Source organism: Brienomyrus brachyistius, chromosome 5 (genome assembly GCF_023856365.1).
Source record: "Brienomyrus brachyistius isolate T26 chromosome 5, BBRACH_0.4, whole genome shotgun sequence".
Classification (NCBI taxonomy): Eukaryota; Metazoa; Chordata; class Actinopteri; order Osteoglossiformes; family Mormyridae; genus Brienomyrus; species Brienomyrus brachyistius.
In genome coordinates this window covers 19700003-19717559 of record NC_064537.1, presented here as the reverse complement: position 1 = coordinate 19717559, position 17557 = coordinate 19700003, and the positions used below count along the sequence as shown (strand labels likewise).

Below are 17557 nucleotides of genomic sequence, written 5' to 3'. Positions count from 1 at the left end.
AGATGGGGCAGAGGTAGCTGATGTGCCTCTTTAATCAAGATGTCATTCACTATATTGATATATATCTGGTGGACTTGACCTACTGGCCATGTAATTAAGAGTTCACTACATTACAGTGTTCTAGCAGGCATCACCAATTACAGTAATAACCTGTGCAGTGAGATTAAATGCTGGAAACATATTTGGCTCATGCCATAATGGAGGACCAAAGATGTTTAATCTATCATGTGGCATACTAATTCAACAGCATGGAGCATTATTAAACCTTATTGTCTGAAGTTCATGTATGACACAGGTTACAATTATTGATTAATTTTATTTATTTGTTAATGAAAATCAATGTAAAATAAGGATATCACTGATGATGAATGCTGATGGTGAAAGTGTTCAGCTGAATAAGTCTTTCAAATGAAACAAAAGTCTACTTACTAAGATTTGGAAAATAAGAATTATTCCTGATTCTGGGGAAACAACAGAGAACAAATGTCCTGGAAGCATATCTTAAAATCCCTTTGAAAACATAGGATGGCTCAAATGTAGTTTTATAGTTGTATCAGTATAGCTGTGTTTATGATACTTTATTAATGCATTATAATGCATTCTGGAGGTTTTTATAATGCATTACGGTAACTGCTTTAAGTAAAGTGTTGCCAAAATGTATTTGATGGAGAATGTTTAGTTTGACTTTGCACAGAGGAATGTCACTCTGTAATATGTTCAAAAGTTGCAAAGGATTCACACTCCGATTTTTAAAAAGAGGTGACCTAATCAATTAATAGAACCCTTTTAATGGCTATTAGCTTGTTTCTTTGAGTCATCTATAAATTCATAAAATGCTGCATTACTTGGTGATCAGTCTGGTTTCACTTTGCTAGAGCTTTTTCCTTGCATCATTGTGACTAAGCAAAGACCCACTGCCCTCGTGCGTATGATGTGAGCCAGTGACTTTGCAGCTGCAGATGTTTAATATTAGTGTAGAGCTGCGGTGGATAAAGGGACTGAGTCTGCAGGAAACCCTGCTGGCTTGTGCTGTCAAACTCTGAGCAGCACATTCACATTGTAACCTTAAGCTACACTGTCTGTCACAAGCTGTTGTGTCGTCCCAGTTTACTAAAAATCTTTAACGCTACTTATTTTCAAACCTGTTTGTATGAAAACCTGTTTACATGAATATCTTCATCCAAATTTAGCTTAATGTTCCGCTTTACTGTGCCAGGATTTCAGTGCCAGATGTGAATGCATTTTATTTTTGTTTCTGTTTGTGTGTGCATTTATGGACATCAGAAACTGTCTAAAATGTCTGGCAAGATGAATATAGATTTATTATTGAAAAAAAATGTCTGGCTTATCAAGAATACAGTGCAATGAAAACAAAAAGCCTACAGTTCTGGAAATATTAAGAGACCACTGCAAAATTTGTTCAATATACTTTTTTTTTTTGCAAACTGCAGCCTGGTTCTTCTCTGTTTCTCATTGATGAAGGACTTCTTCCTTGTTTGATGGTTCTTCGGTCCTGCTTCTAGGACCCTGTAATGAATTTTCTTAGCAGTGCACTTCACAGCTGCACTTAATGTTTCCCATTCTTTTTGAAGGTCACATGAGGTCATCTTCCGATTTATGCAGCACTGCCGGATAAGTGGACGGTCGTCTCTGGCATGAGAAAGTTGCATCTGCCTTCTACCAGGCTGTTTTCTGGTCATTCCCAGTGTCTCCTGCTTCACCTTCTTCTTGTGTACTGCTGTCTCAGAAACTTTGAGCCTGGAAGCAGCCTGACTCGCAGTGTAGCCTCTGCCAGCAGAACCAGGATTAAACCAGGATTTTAAAATGCAGACTTTGAAAAAATATAGAACAGTCTCTTAATTTTTCCTAAGCTCTATTTTTTATCTGTTATTCCCTCTTTTATACCTTACCAGACACCAAAAGAGAGCATGATTTAATTGTTCAGACACAAATAGATGCACATTTGAAAGCAGAAATATTTATATATAGACATGAATGCAGGCCACAAATTCTGTTGGGTTACATTTCATTTTCAGAGTGAAGGACCATTTTTAATCTGAAATAAAGGGTTACAGGAAAATAAGGAACATTTGTTAGGAAAACATAGAACTAAAGAAAAGCTAAACTAAAGATTACATGTACATTATGTTAGCTCTGTATCAAAATTTTCTGAAATGTTTTTTTTTTTATCATTTTCACTATATCCTCAGAAACTCACACCTGCCTAGACTCATCTAGTTGATTTGCCCTTTAACTTCCAGGTCACACGTCGTTCTCTCTGTCAAAACACTGACAAATCTGACACTACGCTGATGCAGAAGCCAGGCAAGCAGCCCAGCCTGGTTTAATTCTGCCTTCCTCAATGAAGCAGAATCCTGGTTACGGCTGGCTTGTGACACTAACCATTCTTGGCCGTGACTCAGTCCACACTGCCCTGCTTTACAAAGGCGGGTTCAATGAGGCTGCTTGAGAGCCTGAAGTTTTCTGTGTGATTTTTCTCAGTGGTGACGCTTGAAATGTCCTTTTATCCGTGTAATAATCACATATCACTGGTACTGATGGACTCAGCTTTCCCTACTTACTCTTTACAGGAAGCTAATTATCGCACCTATAGAAAATGCAGTCTTATATTACACTTCACTGCAAAGAACAGTGTTTTCCTCTTCAACACAATCAAGTGAATGATGACACACCCTGACTGCAAACACAATACAGCTGTAAATACAGTAAATGAGTACAGAGATCTTATTTCTTCTCTCAGGCTTATTCTCAATATATAATGATGGTTTTAAACCCACAACTGAAACCAGGTCACCAGGTGGTATTGGGTGGGAAAAAAAGAAATAATTGAATTTAAACTTTCTATACTGACTGCATGATTTTTACATCTAGGCTCATCAAAATTATTCCTGATGATTTTCAATTCTAGTATTACACTCAAGACATTTTACACCTGCAGTGTGGAAAGTTCCCTGACTGAGAACATCAACACCTGGTTCTGGAGCTGCACCAAGCAGAACAGCATGGTCCTGTTCAGGGTGGTGTGTTTAGCACACCTGCAGGACCTGCAGCACACCTGCAGGAGGCGGTGCTGCGACAAAGCAGACAGGGTAATAAAAGATTTAACCCACCCCAGCAATGGCCTTTTCTCTCCGCTGCAGTTATGGAGGTGCTACTGTGATAACGGCTGCTGGGGAGGGCTGAAGGCCAACTAGCCAGCGTGAAGAAATACAGATTCCATGATAGAATTTGCCGGGTGGAGGTAGTGCATCATGGTAAATTCTGAAAAGTGGATGTATTATGTTCCAAAAATGTATAAATTAGATTTTTTTTTATATATAAGAGAACCGTATAAAGTGCCGGGCCCCTTGAATCTGCTTGGGTACCCGTGCCCCCCCCCCCCCGCCGCCATCACCCCTGCCTCAGGCTGCCCATACACTGAAAGAGCACTTGGTATTGGTTAACATGCCTATTTGCATGCTTTATACTGTCACGTCACTGTTTTGGGGATTTGACCACTTTATGGCATGTCTTGTATTTCATCAGCGCAGGCATTAACATATTTATCGTTATTGATCTTATATATATTTTATTGTCTTATTTAATTGTCATTTATTTATTCTTTTTTTGTGTTAGATCATTCCTTTTGAACACGATCTATGGAGCAGGAAGCAAATGCATTTCACTATACAGTATGGTGCATGTTTTATATGGTGCATGTTTTATATGGTGCATGTTGTATATGGTAGATGTTGTATATGGCTTACATCTTTGAATATTCATGTTCAAACTGAATTATCCCAACATTTTTAAGGGTAATATCAAGTGGGGAAAGCACTTTAAAGTGATAGCTGATTGTATAATATACTGTAATGTACTATAGTGTACTGTACTATATTTCCCTTTGTAATTTACCTCTATGGTAGATGTTGTACAACTTGTACATGTCACAAGTATTAATCTTGCATTGTGTACATTCTGTTCTTGTGCTAAAATGTAGTGGATATAATAATTCAACTATATTTAGCACTTAAGTGCTAATAAAAAGAATTTAATTGAAAAATAAAGGGTACTTTCAGATCGGTCATAAACAAAATATTTTACTCTAAAACTACTTCTAAATCAGCATAGAGGATATACAGAATGTTAGCATTTCTTGTACAAATGAATTCTGACTCTGACGCAGGAAATGCATATGGCGAAACTCTGAAAAAATGTGCAATTAAGGATTCTGCTTCCATGCAGGTTATCATTCTAATACTGATTTGTTTGGTTATTATGGGAAAAAAATAATAACGTCGGCTTTAACACAAACTGAACTATTAATACAAATGGAGTCCAACATACTCCTATAGTAAAGACACCACCAAGAGTCAGAATTAAAATATATTTATTCATTTATTGCTTTGCTTATTCATTTCATCACTACATGAGAGTCATCTGAGTATTCAAAAGGCAAATAAAAATGATTCAGCATGAGCATGGAGGAAGGTCTGAAAACACAACGGTACTGAGCAGAAGGCAGAAATAATTTCAGAGCAGATAAATGATCCTCCATGATCAGAAGAGGGCCCTCGCTGGGAATTCAAGACAGAACCAAGGCCTGGAACTCTGAAACAGCCCAACAGACATATAACCATTAATCCTCCACCACTGAACCTTGTCGTAATCCATCAGACAACAACATAATAATCTACCTACAAAGAGAATTAAAAACTGTGCTATCAAATTCAATTGAGACTATTGTAATTTGCCTTTGACTGCATTGTATCTGTGATAATGGGCCACACACAAATGAATTCTGACTCTGACGCAGGAAATGCATATGGCGAAACTCTGAAAAAATGTGCAATTAAGGATTCTGCTTCCATGCAGGTTATCATTCTAATACTGATTTGTTTGGTTATTATGGGAAAAAATAATGACGTCGGCTTTAACACAAACTGAACTATTAATACAAAAAGAGCATGTGCTAGCTACTATTTTATTTTCTAGTTTGTAAACTTATCAGTTTAGATATTGAAAATACAGAGTGCTGGTATCACTCTGTAGCATTATTGATGTTATATAATAGATATCGCTAGTAATGGAAAACTGCAGTTGAGTGCTCAAGGCTTTGGACACCCATATGTGTGGCATTTCTATGTGTTGTGCTCCTTTTTGTTTTGTTGCTAAAATGTAGTGTTTCAGATTATCGTGGTTTTCTTATCTGGGAGGGAAATGAAATGAAAATATAACAGGATTAGACTTTGTTGAAATGTCAACACCAAGCATCTTTGCTTACTTACAGACGTTCGTGTTTCCCAACCTGGTCCTCGGTGACCCACAGACAGCCCACGTTTTTGCTCCCTCCCAGCTCCCAGCAACTTGGACTGCCTGCGGATCCCCGAGGACCGGACTGGAAAACACTGACTTTGTCAGGGTAAAGTCAATGGTGTATATGTGCCTACAGAATGTGTTTGTGCAATATTCCATCTCTATGACTTCCACTCAGGCTCTCTCACCATCTACACCAATCTTCCCATCGCCATCATCATCGCAGGCATTCAGTATAGTCTGAGTTTCTTTCTCGGTCAGCAGGCGAGCACTAGGGTTGAATTTCTGAAGGAAGAACCTAATATGCGGACACAAAATAACATCAAAAATAATATTTTGTCATTTGCTGCTTGCTGGGCTGGCATTGCAAGACATCACCAAGAACTGATAAGTAAATTCTAACGAACATTTCAAATAAATTGGTAAAAGGGCTGTCTTTGGGGGCCCTTGAGCGCTTTAAGTTTCTTGAAGGACAACTTACCAAAATTAATTCTGAAAATGGGGCCTCAAGACAGCCTTATGTCCCCAGTCAGAGCTTTCGAACTTGAAACATAATACTATAAACCTCATGTGCAAGATTTAATTAAATTTAACATTCATGTGATTTCTAATTATTAAGTAACACGTTCAGAAAGTTGCTGGTCCAATGTGTTGTGTGAATAAATACCATAATCTGGATCATACAAAATAGATTATAATATAATGGTTTACTGACTTGAGCTCTTCATCCTCAATGAAACCGCTGTCATCATCGTCAATGCAACGGAAAACATCTTTCACTTCCTGGGGGGTTTTTGAGCTCAAGCCACAGAGCTGGAAAAACTTCTTGTAACAGAAGGAGTCTGGAGCTGTGAAGAGGATAAGATAGGATGCAAGTAAGTCAGGGAGGTTACACGTATTACACAATATACAGTACACAGATTTTGGTTAAACTGGAGAAATGTATGTATATGGTAAAAATGTTACAAAATGAAGACAGTACTGCATGAAGTACTGAGGTTTTATGTATGACCAATTTGGTGTCAGATCCCGAGTGGCTATTGGTTAATTGTTATTACTGCCCTTGCATTCACATTTCCAAAGGGACTTGTACGCTTTCGATTATCCCACACCTCAGTCTATGCTGAGTCCACTGTCACTGTCACTGTGACTGTCACTGTCTTTTACAGTTTTTTGGCCTATTCCTTCCTGGTCAGTCAAAATTTCTGCTTTCATGATAATAATTCCTTATGGAAGACCAACCTTGACAGTCCTTGATGGCATTATCAATGGCATCAGCAGAAAGGATGGAAGTGAGTGACATATTTCTCCTGTCGGAGACACAGCAGTGTAAATTATCAGCAGTCTACGCATCAATGTTCTTTTTTACCAGTCATAGGATATGCTGTAATCTAAAAGTTCTTATCATTTGTGGATAGACATAATTATAGCAAAATGCTTTTTTTTCATGTAAATCGTTGTCAATGTTTCGTATATCTGGAATACCTAATTTTACACTATAAATTACTATATATTGAATAATATAATGAAGACATTATTGCTACTTCTAGCTACTACTAGTACTAACAGATAACGTATAGGTACAACAGATTAACATACCATATCGCGCTTAGTTCCTTATTTTTCTATTACTGTGTGGACTGAAGCATTCTAGCACTAACAATTCGGCTTTTCTGCCTTCACAATTTACATTCGTTACCGAAGTACCTAGCACTGTCTCTGTCTAATTCATATTAAAATGACCTTCCTCGCTTCTTACAACTGAAACAATATCAATAACGTACACGTCAAACCGCGAAGTTTTCCGTTATGCTGGAGCGCCACTAAAATACAAACACGAACCTCTACACTTCATAGAAAACGCTACCAGAAACACAACAGCAAGCAGCTATCAGTAAAAGCGCAGCGGTACTCTCACCGAAGTCCCTTCCAAATACCAGTGGGGGAAAAAATGTTTCAAAATCAAAGACAAGATATAAAGATATATAAAGATCTCACTTGCATTAAGATAACTCCAAAGACTACAATTACCGAGCGTTCCCTGCAAAAGTACAATCCACAGGGGCTTCTGCATGCAAGCGTTCCGAGTAAATCCTCTAGGTGCGAGCCTGCAGTGGACCTCAGGTATCCTATGCAGCCAATGTATATTACTGCACACCGGTTACTTACAGCTTAGGGTAGCTCCGCTCAGATGGTGATGCAGGTAGAAGAAGTAAGGCAATGTGCTGTCACTGGAGTGTCAAAGTGAATTTATATGTTCCCCGATTGCACAGACAATGAGTAATACTTGAATTACCTGTCAGAGTATCGAATTCTAATAGCCGGGCCCCTCTCGAATTTCTTACCTAACTAATTAACCTTTACTATTTATATTCCCGTAACCGTGCGCAGGTTACGGGCACCTGTAATGCCCTTGTGTGTGGCACATTAAGTAACAAGTACTTTCCCTCTTTCCCTGACCCCACACTGCGACGCTACGCACCGTGATTCGCACTTTTTATTTAATTCATAAATAGCCTATTTGCAGCACCTGCATTTCGCCAGTGCCAGGCTACTCATTCTTATTTTCAGTTCAGATTCATTTAATATGTTACATTGGGTTTATTTAGCTCTTTTAAGCACATACGTATTTTAATGCTGCATTGTTTTGTAAGGAGCAATTTACAACAGATGCCTCTCTGAATGTATCCCCAGCTTCGCATGTTAGTGCAATGAAATATGACGATAAAACTGTAGGCCTGTTTTAATAAGCATTTAATAAACACAAAAGAAAAATACACCATCTACATAAAGAAATTAAACAAAAGAACCCTCTCTACAATGTCACTTAAAATAGAATTGAGAATTTAATTGTCATGAGTTACCAGTCGTAGCAGAAAAAGGCAGATAGTGTTAAGGAAAATTATATTCAGTACTTTATGCATGAATCTGCCTGTTGATTAGCTTGATTCAAGCTTGAACGGTCACGGCCAAATGATTGCTCATGCATGTCTTATAGGAAAATTATAAAATATATTTTTTCTTCAGTAAGTGTATGAAAATGACAGTCCTTCCACAATGAATGAATCTATAGAAGCACGTTACTGTAGTCATTGATGTGATGCTTTCATCTCTGTTTTATGATAATATTTGTTGAAAATGTCCATATTACAATTATATATGAGCACCCATTCATCCATCCGTCTGTCTGTCCATCCATTCATCCATCCATCCATCCATCCTTTAACTGCTCATCCAACACAGGGTCACACGGCAGATGTAGTTTATTGAACATCATGAGGTTTCATATTAAGCTAAAAAAAACACCAGTACATCATCTTTACCCGGTTGAGATCAGTTGAGTAAAACAATGACAAAGCATTTATCTTGACACTAAAAACAGAATGTATGGCCTTTTCCACTTCAGACTTCATTTCTAATGAACTACAGCATATGTCTTATTGAGTATTTGTCTGGATGCGGTTTAAGGGAGCTCTGTTTATGCTCGTTTGCAAATTAATTTTTCGTTTGTCACTGAAAAAGTTATTACAACTGATAATAATCTTCAAATTCAAGCCAAATCAACACATGACACACTTAATCATAATCAGAATTAATGAACACAGAGTAATAGCAATTCAAGGTGAGACTAAAATGTATAATGCTGTAGGAAAACCTTGCCTATTTAGAAGTCGGACTTAGACGTGGCATTGTCTTAAATCAGTGAACTGCGGAACACGTGAGAAATGTTCCCCAAAAACTGAACAATAGGCTCATTGTATATTCAGGAATGCTGAACAACAATAAAAAAGATTAACATATCGAGAAAAACAGAAAATTAAAAAATAGCTTTTGCAATTATTATAATGATTAAGTTTGAATATTGATTTCAAAGCCACCCGATATGGTGATTTTGGTTAATAATCATATAATTATATGAGTATAAGTAAGATAAGTAACAAAATAATCTCAAACCTCAAAAGATTGTTTTCACTGGACTGCATAATGTCACGAGGGTCTGAATGTCACAATGTGAGTGTCACAATGGGCTTCGCTGTATCTTTCAAATCCATGAATAAATATATAATCTAGCCATTAATGAAAAGTCAAGTTAAGTTCTGGAACTCATATTTTAGCTTTTTTGAAAAATCAAGAAAACAAAAAAGCTAAAAACCTGGAGAAACTGTGAGAAAAAAAAAACTACCTGAAATCACGCCAGCACTGGGATTTCCTTGCCTTACACATTCATGTAAAAAGGCTTTTCTTATGAAGCACCACAGCCTGACTGCAGAGTGCAGAGAAGAAAGAACAGGGAAGAGACACCGGAGCCATGGGTGAGTATTACCCTCCGAAGCTGATGTCACTGATCACACTGATACTTTACTGCCGATACTGTTTCTATACAATCATTTATTCATTTGCTGTTTTCTTTACAAGTGTCCTGTCCTTCATCCTTTGTCATTGACTATCTGTCTATGTGTTAGCAAAAATAAAAAGCATCTGATGACCGCTGTGCTGATCGATGCAATACATTAATATCATAGGGTAGAGCAAGTGCAGTAGTTTGCCCTTACAAATGATGTTGTTGAAAATAATTTTTTAATGGTTTGTTTTTGGTTAAATATAAAGCTAAATGGAATAGACGGTTTGTGAAACTTTGTGGTCTAAGATGACGGAATATAGCGTGAACGTGCCTGTAGGAAGTGTCAGGACCTGGACAGAAGACAGAAAAATTCTGGAGGAACATTTGCTGTTTCTATGGTCTTCAGGAGTCAACATCAACTTGATGGCAGCTAATTAGACAGCAATGATGCCGCTTAATTATAATACAGGACAATTTGTGATCTAGTGTGCATTTGATTTACAGCAATACATGGAGCAAAAGAGACTGTACAACTAGTACGGGTACATTTGGTATTACCCTGGTGCCTGCAGATGAACCAAACTGTCCTGAATAGAGAGCACCATGCTGTCCATCTCTACATTGGGAGCCAAAAATGGAAGAGATTCATTCACAAAATCAGGCATGGCAGCATTTCGGCAGTGTACTATATGTCTAGAGAAGCACAGAAATTTCTGTTAAGAGGCCCCGGGACCGAGTACTGTGAACAATTTTCAAGTATTATTAAAGTTTTTTCGAACTTTTATTTTAATAAATTATGTCTGAAATAAAGTATTTTACAATAATTGGATTCTCAATTAAGTTCCTGCTTCATTTAAATAGTTAAGTTTTACAATCCCATTCTCTCATTGCTGTAACTCTGTTATGTCATACAGCTGTACAGTTCATTGCTTGTTTGAGAACACAAGAATACGGCGTCAGACTCCATCTAGCGGTTTAATCTCGAAATAACAGTCATTTCAATAGTCCGTCTTTCCGGCGTTCCTTTTCACAATTAACCCAAATTGGAAGCAGACCCACTAAAATATATGGATACACAGACAGCTTTTAGACAACTAATATTGAAACACATGCAATTAACGACATTAGTAATACAGCAGATCAGTTAGCTAACATAAATGAAATCAGCAAGATGACGATTAAGTATATTTAATTCAGTGAAACAATTAAACAAATGAAACAGTTTAAATATTTCCATAAAAAGAAAATTGAAAGGGAAATTGAAATACAGGCAGGATATCCGTCTTCCGAACAACACCTTAAGAGCGGATTGCCGTAAAGCCTATTAAGTTAAAAATTCGGGTTAAATACAATGTGTCACGCACTACTTTGTGATCCTCATGAAAACATTGCGCAGCTTCAGCGGTTCGTCGGCTTGACATGCGCCTATGCAACCGTATGTAGTTACTTTGATTATTACTATTATTGCTTATTTATATTATGTACTACAGACGCTCCTCTACTTACGAATGAGATACGTTCCGAACGGCCGTTCGTAACTTGAAATGTTCGTAAGTCGTTATTCAACATCGTTTTAAGGGTACACGCAAGTACTAAGAACTAGGATGCTGGGAGTACGCACGCTACGCTGCTGCGCGGCGGGAGTAGCGGCCAGAAGCCGTACTATGAGGAACTGGAGCGCAGAAAAATATATTGATGTAGCGGACAGGAAACGAGAGCCCAGGGAACACAATTTGGATTTACAGTCCTCTTCGTTCGTATGTCTGAAAGTTGAAAGTTCGTAAGTAGAGGAGCGTCTGTATATTACTATTTTTCCGACTTACCGACAAATTAAACTTAAAGACTTTGTGAGTGGAACTCGTCCGTACCCCTGTCATCTGCATCGGGACGTTTCCCAGCAGCATCACGCCTGCAAAGCCGTCAGCATTACAGAAGCCCCTTCCCACTCTTCCCATGGACTGTTTGTCCTGCTCCTGTCTGGCAGAAGGTACAGGGGCCTCCAATCCAGCAACATCTACTTCTCCAAGGTTGTCAGGACACTAAATACCCTGCTGCCCACCTTACCCCTCACCCATCCCTAACCCCCCCCTGTCCCCGGAATAGCCCTGGTCACTCTCACTTATTATTAATTATGCCCTTATTGCTACTGTACTTATTGTACATTGTCATGCTGCTAAAAATTCTGGGCTCCCTGACAAAATGGTAGAATTTGCAGAACAGAAATACAATGTTTCCTGATATATATAATTGAAATATAAATTCTTATTTTTTGTACTCAGGGCCCAACCCCCCCTTCAGATTGCTGTATTACTTATTATTTAAATACAGGTTGCATTACCAATGTAAGCACCCAGGGAGCAGTGCTTGGGGGTGGTACGTTGCTCAGGGTACCTCAGTGGTGTCTTGCAGGTTGGAGATTCAAACCTGCAATCTTTCAATTACAAGTGCACTTCCCTAACCATTAAGACACCACTGATGGTATAACAGTATTTCCCACTTGACTTGACTTGGATGCCAAGATGATATCCATCCATCTTCCAATCACTTATCCTAGTCAGGGTCATGGGGAGTGTATCCCAGTTGGTACAGGGCACAGGGCTGGGTTCCATCCGGGGTGGGATGCCACTCAAATTCAGGGCAAATATATATAAGCACAAACGCACATACACTTTAGAAATGCCAATTCGCCTAATGACACATCTTTGGAGTACAGGGGGAAACTTTTATGACGCCGGGAAGAAAATACAAACTCCACAGAGCACAGAGTGGGGGAGAGATTTCAGTGCCGCACTCTATAGGTATGAGGCTAGAGTACTACCCACTGACCATGCCATCCTGCCAAGTGGATATCCATCCATCCATCCATCCATCCATCCATCCATCCCTCCATACATACATCCATCGGCTCATGTTCCAATCACTTATCCTGGTCAGGACTGTGGGGTCAGATGGATTTGCTGTCAAATAATTATGCATAAAATATGTTGAAGATAAATGGCATATATTAATAACACCTATGTGCTTTTTAATTTCCAATTCTGCTGATTAAAATCAAGTTTTAGACTTATCTCTGATGACAAGATCCTGAAATTAACAAATCACAATAAAATAAATTTGAGGCTATCAAGAACTGCAACTAGCATTTGCATATGTAAATAAAAGAAGGAAAAGCTACCTGTTGATAGTGTTTGTAAAAGTTCACATGCAATCAAGACATGGTCGATCATTTCTAACTCACCTAATTATTTTATAAATATTACCTTCACAGCTATTACGGGTCTCCATTGCACCATTTTTCCTTTGGTGACATTCATTTTCCACACCTTGAGTTCATCCCACACCTGTCTGCTATACCCACAGTGCCATTCAGGAGGCCCAGTGTAACTGGAGCAGTGCTACATATCTCAGTACAAGAGGCCATCATCTGGCGGCAGCTGAAAGATCTCGCTGAAGCACTCTGCAGCAGACAGCTGAGATATCCCACTTGGCCAAGGCAGCAGACTGGTGCAGTAAAGATCGCAGTTTCCGAGTCTGACGTTTGACGTTTAAAACTCACAATGTGGGCTGTATGTCTGTCTTTATTAGATGAACCACTTGGAGGCAATATAGTTAAAATACTTTAAGTCTTATAAGATGGTTCTTTAATATAATTACCCTTATTTGTTACATGGTGACAACACTGATAATATGTCCATATGTAAAGATACATATATATCAAACACCTACTTATATATAACTGATTCTTAACATGAATGAACAAATAAAATGATTACAGGAACACGATGTATTGGAAAAGAATATGTGTTCTTTTCTTATTGTCCATTCCTGAAAAGTGCATCATAGATTTTACAGAAAGCAATATTCATATTTAAGACATGGGACATAACCGCATTACATTTACAATCTTTACTTTGGACAGAGTGTTGCATGGGAGGAAACCATAGGCATCTCACAGACAAATGTATAAAAATTCATAATTATATTCATATGTAGATGAAAGGGGAGGTTTTAGGCAATGTTGTTCCTTCAAGGTATTAGGTGTTGGTCAGTTCTTATTTATGACTTAACCAAAGCAGTGAACTCTGAAAAAACGATGAGAAGAATACCTGGGTTAGTACATCAGGTAATGGTGGTTAAGATCAAACAGACAAATAATAAACAGGTGCGCATCTATAAATGCTAAAGATTCCGTCCAATTATTTGCATCATGTGTAGAAATTATTCAAAAGCAACAATTTATTTGAAGGAGCATCAATTGTCTTACCATCAATTCCAATCTTGCCGTCACCGTCAGTGTCCCCAGCTTTAAGGAAGGTCTTGGTCTCCGGGTCAGTGAGCACTCTGGCACCGGCAGAGAAGTTCTGTAGGAACAGTCTGGAAGGAAAGCAGAGAAACTCTTAAAAGGATAGCCAAATTCCTGGAAGATGTATCTGTCAGTGTTTCATTTCAATTCAATTCAATTCAATTCAGTTCAATTCAGTTCAGTTCAGTTCAATTCAATTCAGTTAAATTTAATTAAATTTTTGTCATTAACACAATGTACAAGCACATGCGTAAATGAAAGAGAGTGGTGCTTTCACCATATCATGTCAACACTGAGACATGGGGGGACAGAGAAGGTGGAGGGAAGGGAATATGCATAAGTTGGACATACATTATACATAAATTATACATTAATTATAGAATATAGAGTATGAAACGTGCGTATTATTGAAATCCATATTCCTCCCTTCTGAAGTATGATCCTTACTTCAGCTCCTCCTCCTCAATGAAGCCACTCTTGTCCTGATCAATGACAGCAAAGGCCTTCTTGACGTCATCGGCAGACTTGCCGCTCAGGCCAACCTTTTCGAAGAAGGACTTGTGGTTGAAACTGTCAGCAGCTGGAAAGCACATATTTATATTACTGTCATGATCAAAGAAAAATTCACATTGTCACATAATGCTCGTGCCCACCTATTAATCAGTAATAGTGTTCGCACAAATGTGTACCAAAGCTTTATTACTGTCAGAGTATTTTTGTTACTAAACTGTAGACAGACTGAATGAGGTAATCCTTATTTATATTGCCAGATGTATTACAGCAAACATTATCATTCTGTTACAGTATTATGAGTACATGTTTCAGAGGTTAAAAAACATATATTTGTACTCAGTTGTGTTAAATACTGGGATTGATGTAGTTATTAACAGTCTTGTTACACCACTTGGCTTGCAGTTTTGTGCAGTAATCTAGCCTTTGGTCGTATTACCTTGGCAAGCCTGCAGTGCTGCAGTGATATCAGCATCATTCAGAATACCGGCGAATGCCATTTGTAGCTGTAAGGAAGAATAAGATTATCAAGTTAATTTGAGTTTTAAATCACAGAGTTCATCATATAATGTCAGAACTGATTTGTTTCTCAGGCCTCGGTATGTAACCTATATAATCGTGGAGATCATTGCACAATGAAACTTTATACAAGGCTCAGTTACATTTGTTTGACCCCAGCTGATCCCAGTCTCAGTCATTATTTCAGAACCAAGGAAATACATTTTCCTCTTGTAGACAACTTAATATCAATAATGAATCATATGATTTGCCTAATTTAATATTTATATTCCAGATCTCCTGCTGACTGCGTATCAAAACGCAGTAGAATCCAGAATCGGTGAAAAATTACGTCACTGGCAATGTATATCCATCTCTGTTCCCCTGGATAGTCCAAAGCCACAAATTATTAGAGAAGAATATAGGATATAAGTTCGTTTTTAGCTGGTTGTCTTCTTGTGCTGCTACATTGTAGAACAATTAAAAGTCCTTGTAAAAAAATCTCTGCAAAACTAGTAGTTCGCAAACTTGTTTCAAGGTTTTTTCTTCTGTAAGGAAACTCACCTTTGTTGGATGAAGCTAGGATGGATTCAAAAAGATGAGTCGAACTGCAGTGATGTTACAGTTCGCGCTGTCGACCTTATATACTTCTCACGGACCCGAATGAGGCATAATGTAATAGACACCAGATGCAAAGCGGTTGGTTGAAAAATGTGTCCAGTAGTGTGACTGATCTATTTATATCTACATAAATGAAGATGCATAAAAGGTGGCTCTTTGAAAAAGTCCTTAATATCCTTCAATGCTAATAATACAAGTTGCTGATATAGATGAAACGGCAGCTGCTTGCGATACAGAGTTTGATACGACAGAAAGCGAAGTTCCTGTAGTCTAACTTGCGGTAAGGTAATTCGCATTGACAACGCTTCAAAGATTAAACGCAAAAACAATCGAACAGTCCTTACTGTCAATCAATTTTCACGTCTGGTACAAACGTTAATAAGAAGCGTGTTACTTAGTCAATCTGAACTTTGTTCATTTTCTAACCACGTTTGTTTCTCCTTTAAATGAGTCGGTGAGCGATTAAATTAAGGCAAAGGATCAACCTACTTTATACAGAATAGTTTCTTCGCCATTAAAGCCGAATGCTGCGCACGCATTTTAATTGATTACATGTACCGAATTATAGCAAATTATATATATGTGTGAGTGTGTGTGTGTGTGTGTGTGTTCTGTTAGTTACATTGGGTGTTATCTTAATATTGACTGTGATTATTTGTGATTATAATTTATCAGCTATAGATATTCAACCATCAGCAGGATGGGGAAACGATTGCAAAATTCAGTTTGTTAAGGGACAGCGAAAACAGGCAGTGTGTAACTCGAAACTGGTTATTGATGTACATATGCTGTAGAATTGGTGCACACGCTGTTCATTGATTTGGGGAAATGTGTTTCGGCAAAACGCTGATCACTTGACTCCCTGTTCTCAAAGTCCAAGGTGGAAGGTGGAAACTTACACTTATATGATGCGCAGCTATTATGAACAGTGCTTCGACTTAGAAATGCAAAGTGGTAGCAGTGAATGGTTTACTTTATTATGACACACTCCATTACGACTTTGTTACTTTTTAGGAAGGCTATGAAAACTAACACCAACTTCATCATCACTGAGTGCTGCCACAGGCTAAGGCTGACATCCTTCCTGTTACTGACTGTTTAAATAAAATAAAATACCTTTAATAATATAGATGTCTTATGATAGACAAGAAACTATGACAGTCTGTAGAATCATTTATTGCAAAAGTTACTTTTAGGCTACCACGTTACACACAAATAATTCGTTGTAAAATCATGGGGCAATAAAAATTTAATGTGATAATATTTTATGAAGAAAGCGCTTTCTGCATCCCGTTCTTAAGGTGTGTACCATTCCGCAATATTAAGTGGAGTTGTGTTGCTCAAAAATTTGGGACATTTAAGAACAAAGGAAATAGGAGAAGTGTTATTTTTGGAAGGCTAAGCAGCAGCGTTTTTTATGATGTAAAAGACAGTTATGCATAAAAGGTCTAATTCATTATAAACAGCAGTGTAATATTTCCGAAATGCATTAAAAATTATTAGTTTACCTGGCGGATTTTTGAACGACTCTTCGATGTGCTTATAAAGTCAGAGCTACGTTTAATTTGATCCCAACGCAACAATAAACTCTTAAAAAATCAATCTTGAGGGACGTAGCGATGGCAGGAGGTATCGCTGCCCGACTCTAGTAAAATGAAAAATCCCAGCGGGCCAGCAGCCAATGCATCCGCTGGCAAAGAAAGCGGACGGCAGGAGGCAGCACCCTCAGTCCCCTCTGCGTTTTTTCCCAAGCCGTGGAATATTAAGCGCAGAGTGAAGAGATTTCCAATGCATCGCCACAGAGAGGCCTATTGTCTGTACTCGCTGCGGTTGAATAATGTCTTCATGTGAAATATTAAGGAGGCCTAATCAGAGCACTGGTCACCCACTGAACGAGTAATCCTGACCCCCCCCCCCCCCCCCCCCCCCCACAGTCGACAAACTTTATTTTCTGGGGATCACCCTGG

General features: G+C 38.3%; 2 protein-coding genes across 5 annotated transcripts; both read right to left on the bottom strand.

Annotated features, from left to right (window-relative positions):
* Nucleotides 1-4373: 4373 nt before the first annotated feature.
* On the bottom strand, nucleotides 4374-7624 carry pvalb9 (parvalbumin 9). Of its 4 annotated transcripts, none has more exons than XM_049015734.1 (5): nucleotides 7486-7624; nucleotides 6559-6626; nucleotides 6032-6164; nucleotides 5505-5614; nucleotides 4374-4611 (listed from the first exon to the last, which is right to left on the bottom strand). In XM_049015734.1, exons 2-5 carry the CDS (start codon nucleotides 6617-6619, stop codon nucleotides 4586-4588), a joined length of 330 nt encoding a protein of 109 aa, XP_048871691.1. In that variant the 5' UTR covers nucleotides 6620-6626; nucleotides 7486-7624; the 3' UTR covers nucleotides 4374-4585. The 4 variants fall into 4 exon arrangements, with proteins under 4 accessions (XP_048871691.1, XP_048871693.1, XP_048871690.1 ...); XM_049015736.1 differs by lacking the exon at nucleotides 7486-7624 and adding an exon at nucleotides 7348-7485; XM_049015733.1 differs by lacking the exon at nucleotides 7486-7624 and adding an exon at nucleotides 7319-7429.
* A 5658-nt stretch (nucleotides 7625-13282) lies between these two features.
* LOC125742705 (parvalbumin beta-like) lies at nucleotides 13283-15663 on the bottom strand. The gene is made up of 5 exons (XM_049014953.1): nucleotides 15534-15663; nucleotides 14911-14977; nucleotides 14409-14541; nucleotides 13923-14032; nucleotides 13283-13740 (listed from the first exon to the last, which is right to left on the bottom strand). Exons 2-5 carry the CDS (start codon nucleotides 14969-14971, stop codon nucleotides 13715-13717), a joined length of 330 nt encoding a protein of 109 aa, XP_048870910.1. The 5' UTR covers nucleotides 14972-14977; nucleotides 15534-15663; the 3' UTR covers nucleotides 13283-13714.
* Nucleotides 15664-17557: the final 1894 nt, after the last annotated feature.

Bases quoted from the DNA above. Each gene is read 5' to 3' on its own strand.
- pvalb9 (XM_049015733.1), bottom strand. The intron at 6,165-6,558 runs GTTGGTCTTCCA...TCCTCTTCACAG, and splicing joins TGCCATCAAGGACTGTCAAG to CTCCAGACTCCTTCTGTTAC. The intron at 5,615-6,031 runs GTCAGTAAACCA...TCCGCATATTAG, and splicing joins ATTGAGGATGAAGAGCTCAA to GTTCTTCCTTCAGAAATTCA.
- LOC125742705 (XM_049014953.1), bottom strand. From the start codon at position 14,971: ATGGCATTCGCCGGTATTCTGAATGATGCTGATATCACTGCAGCACTG. The intron at 14,542-14,910 runs GTAATACGACCA...TGTGCTTTCCAG, and splicing joins AGCACTGCAGGCTTGCCAAG to CTGCTGACAGTTTCAACCAC. The intron at 14,033-14,408 runs GTAAGGATCATA...CTTTCCTTCCAG, and splicing joins ATTGAGGAGGAGGAGCTGAA to ACTGTTCCTACAGAACTTCT.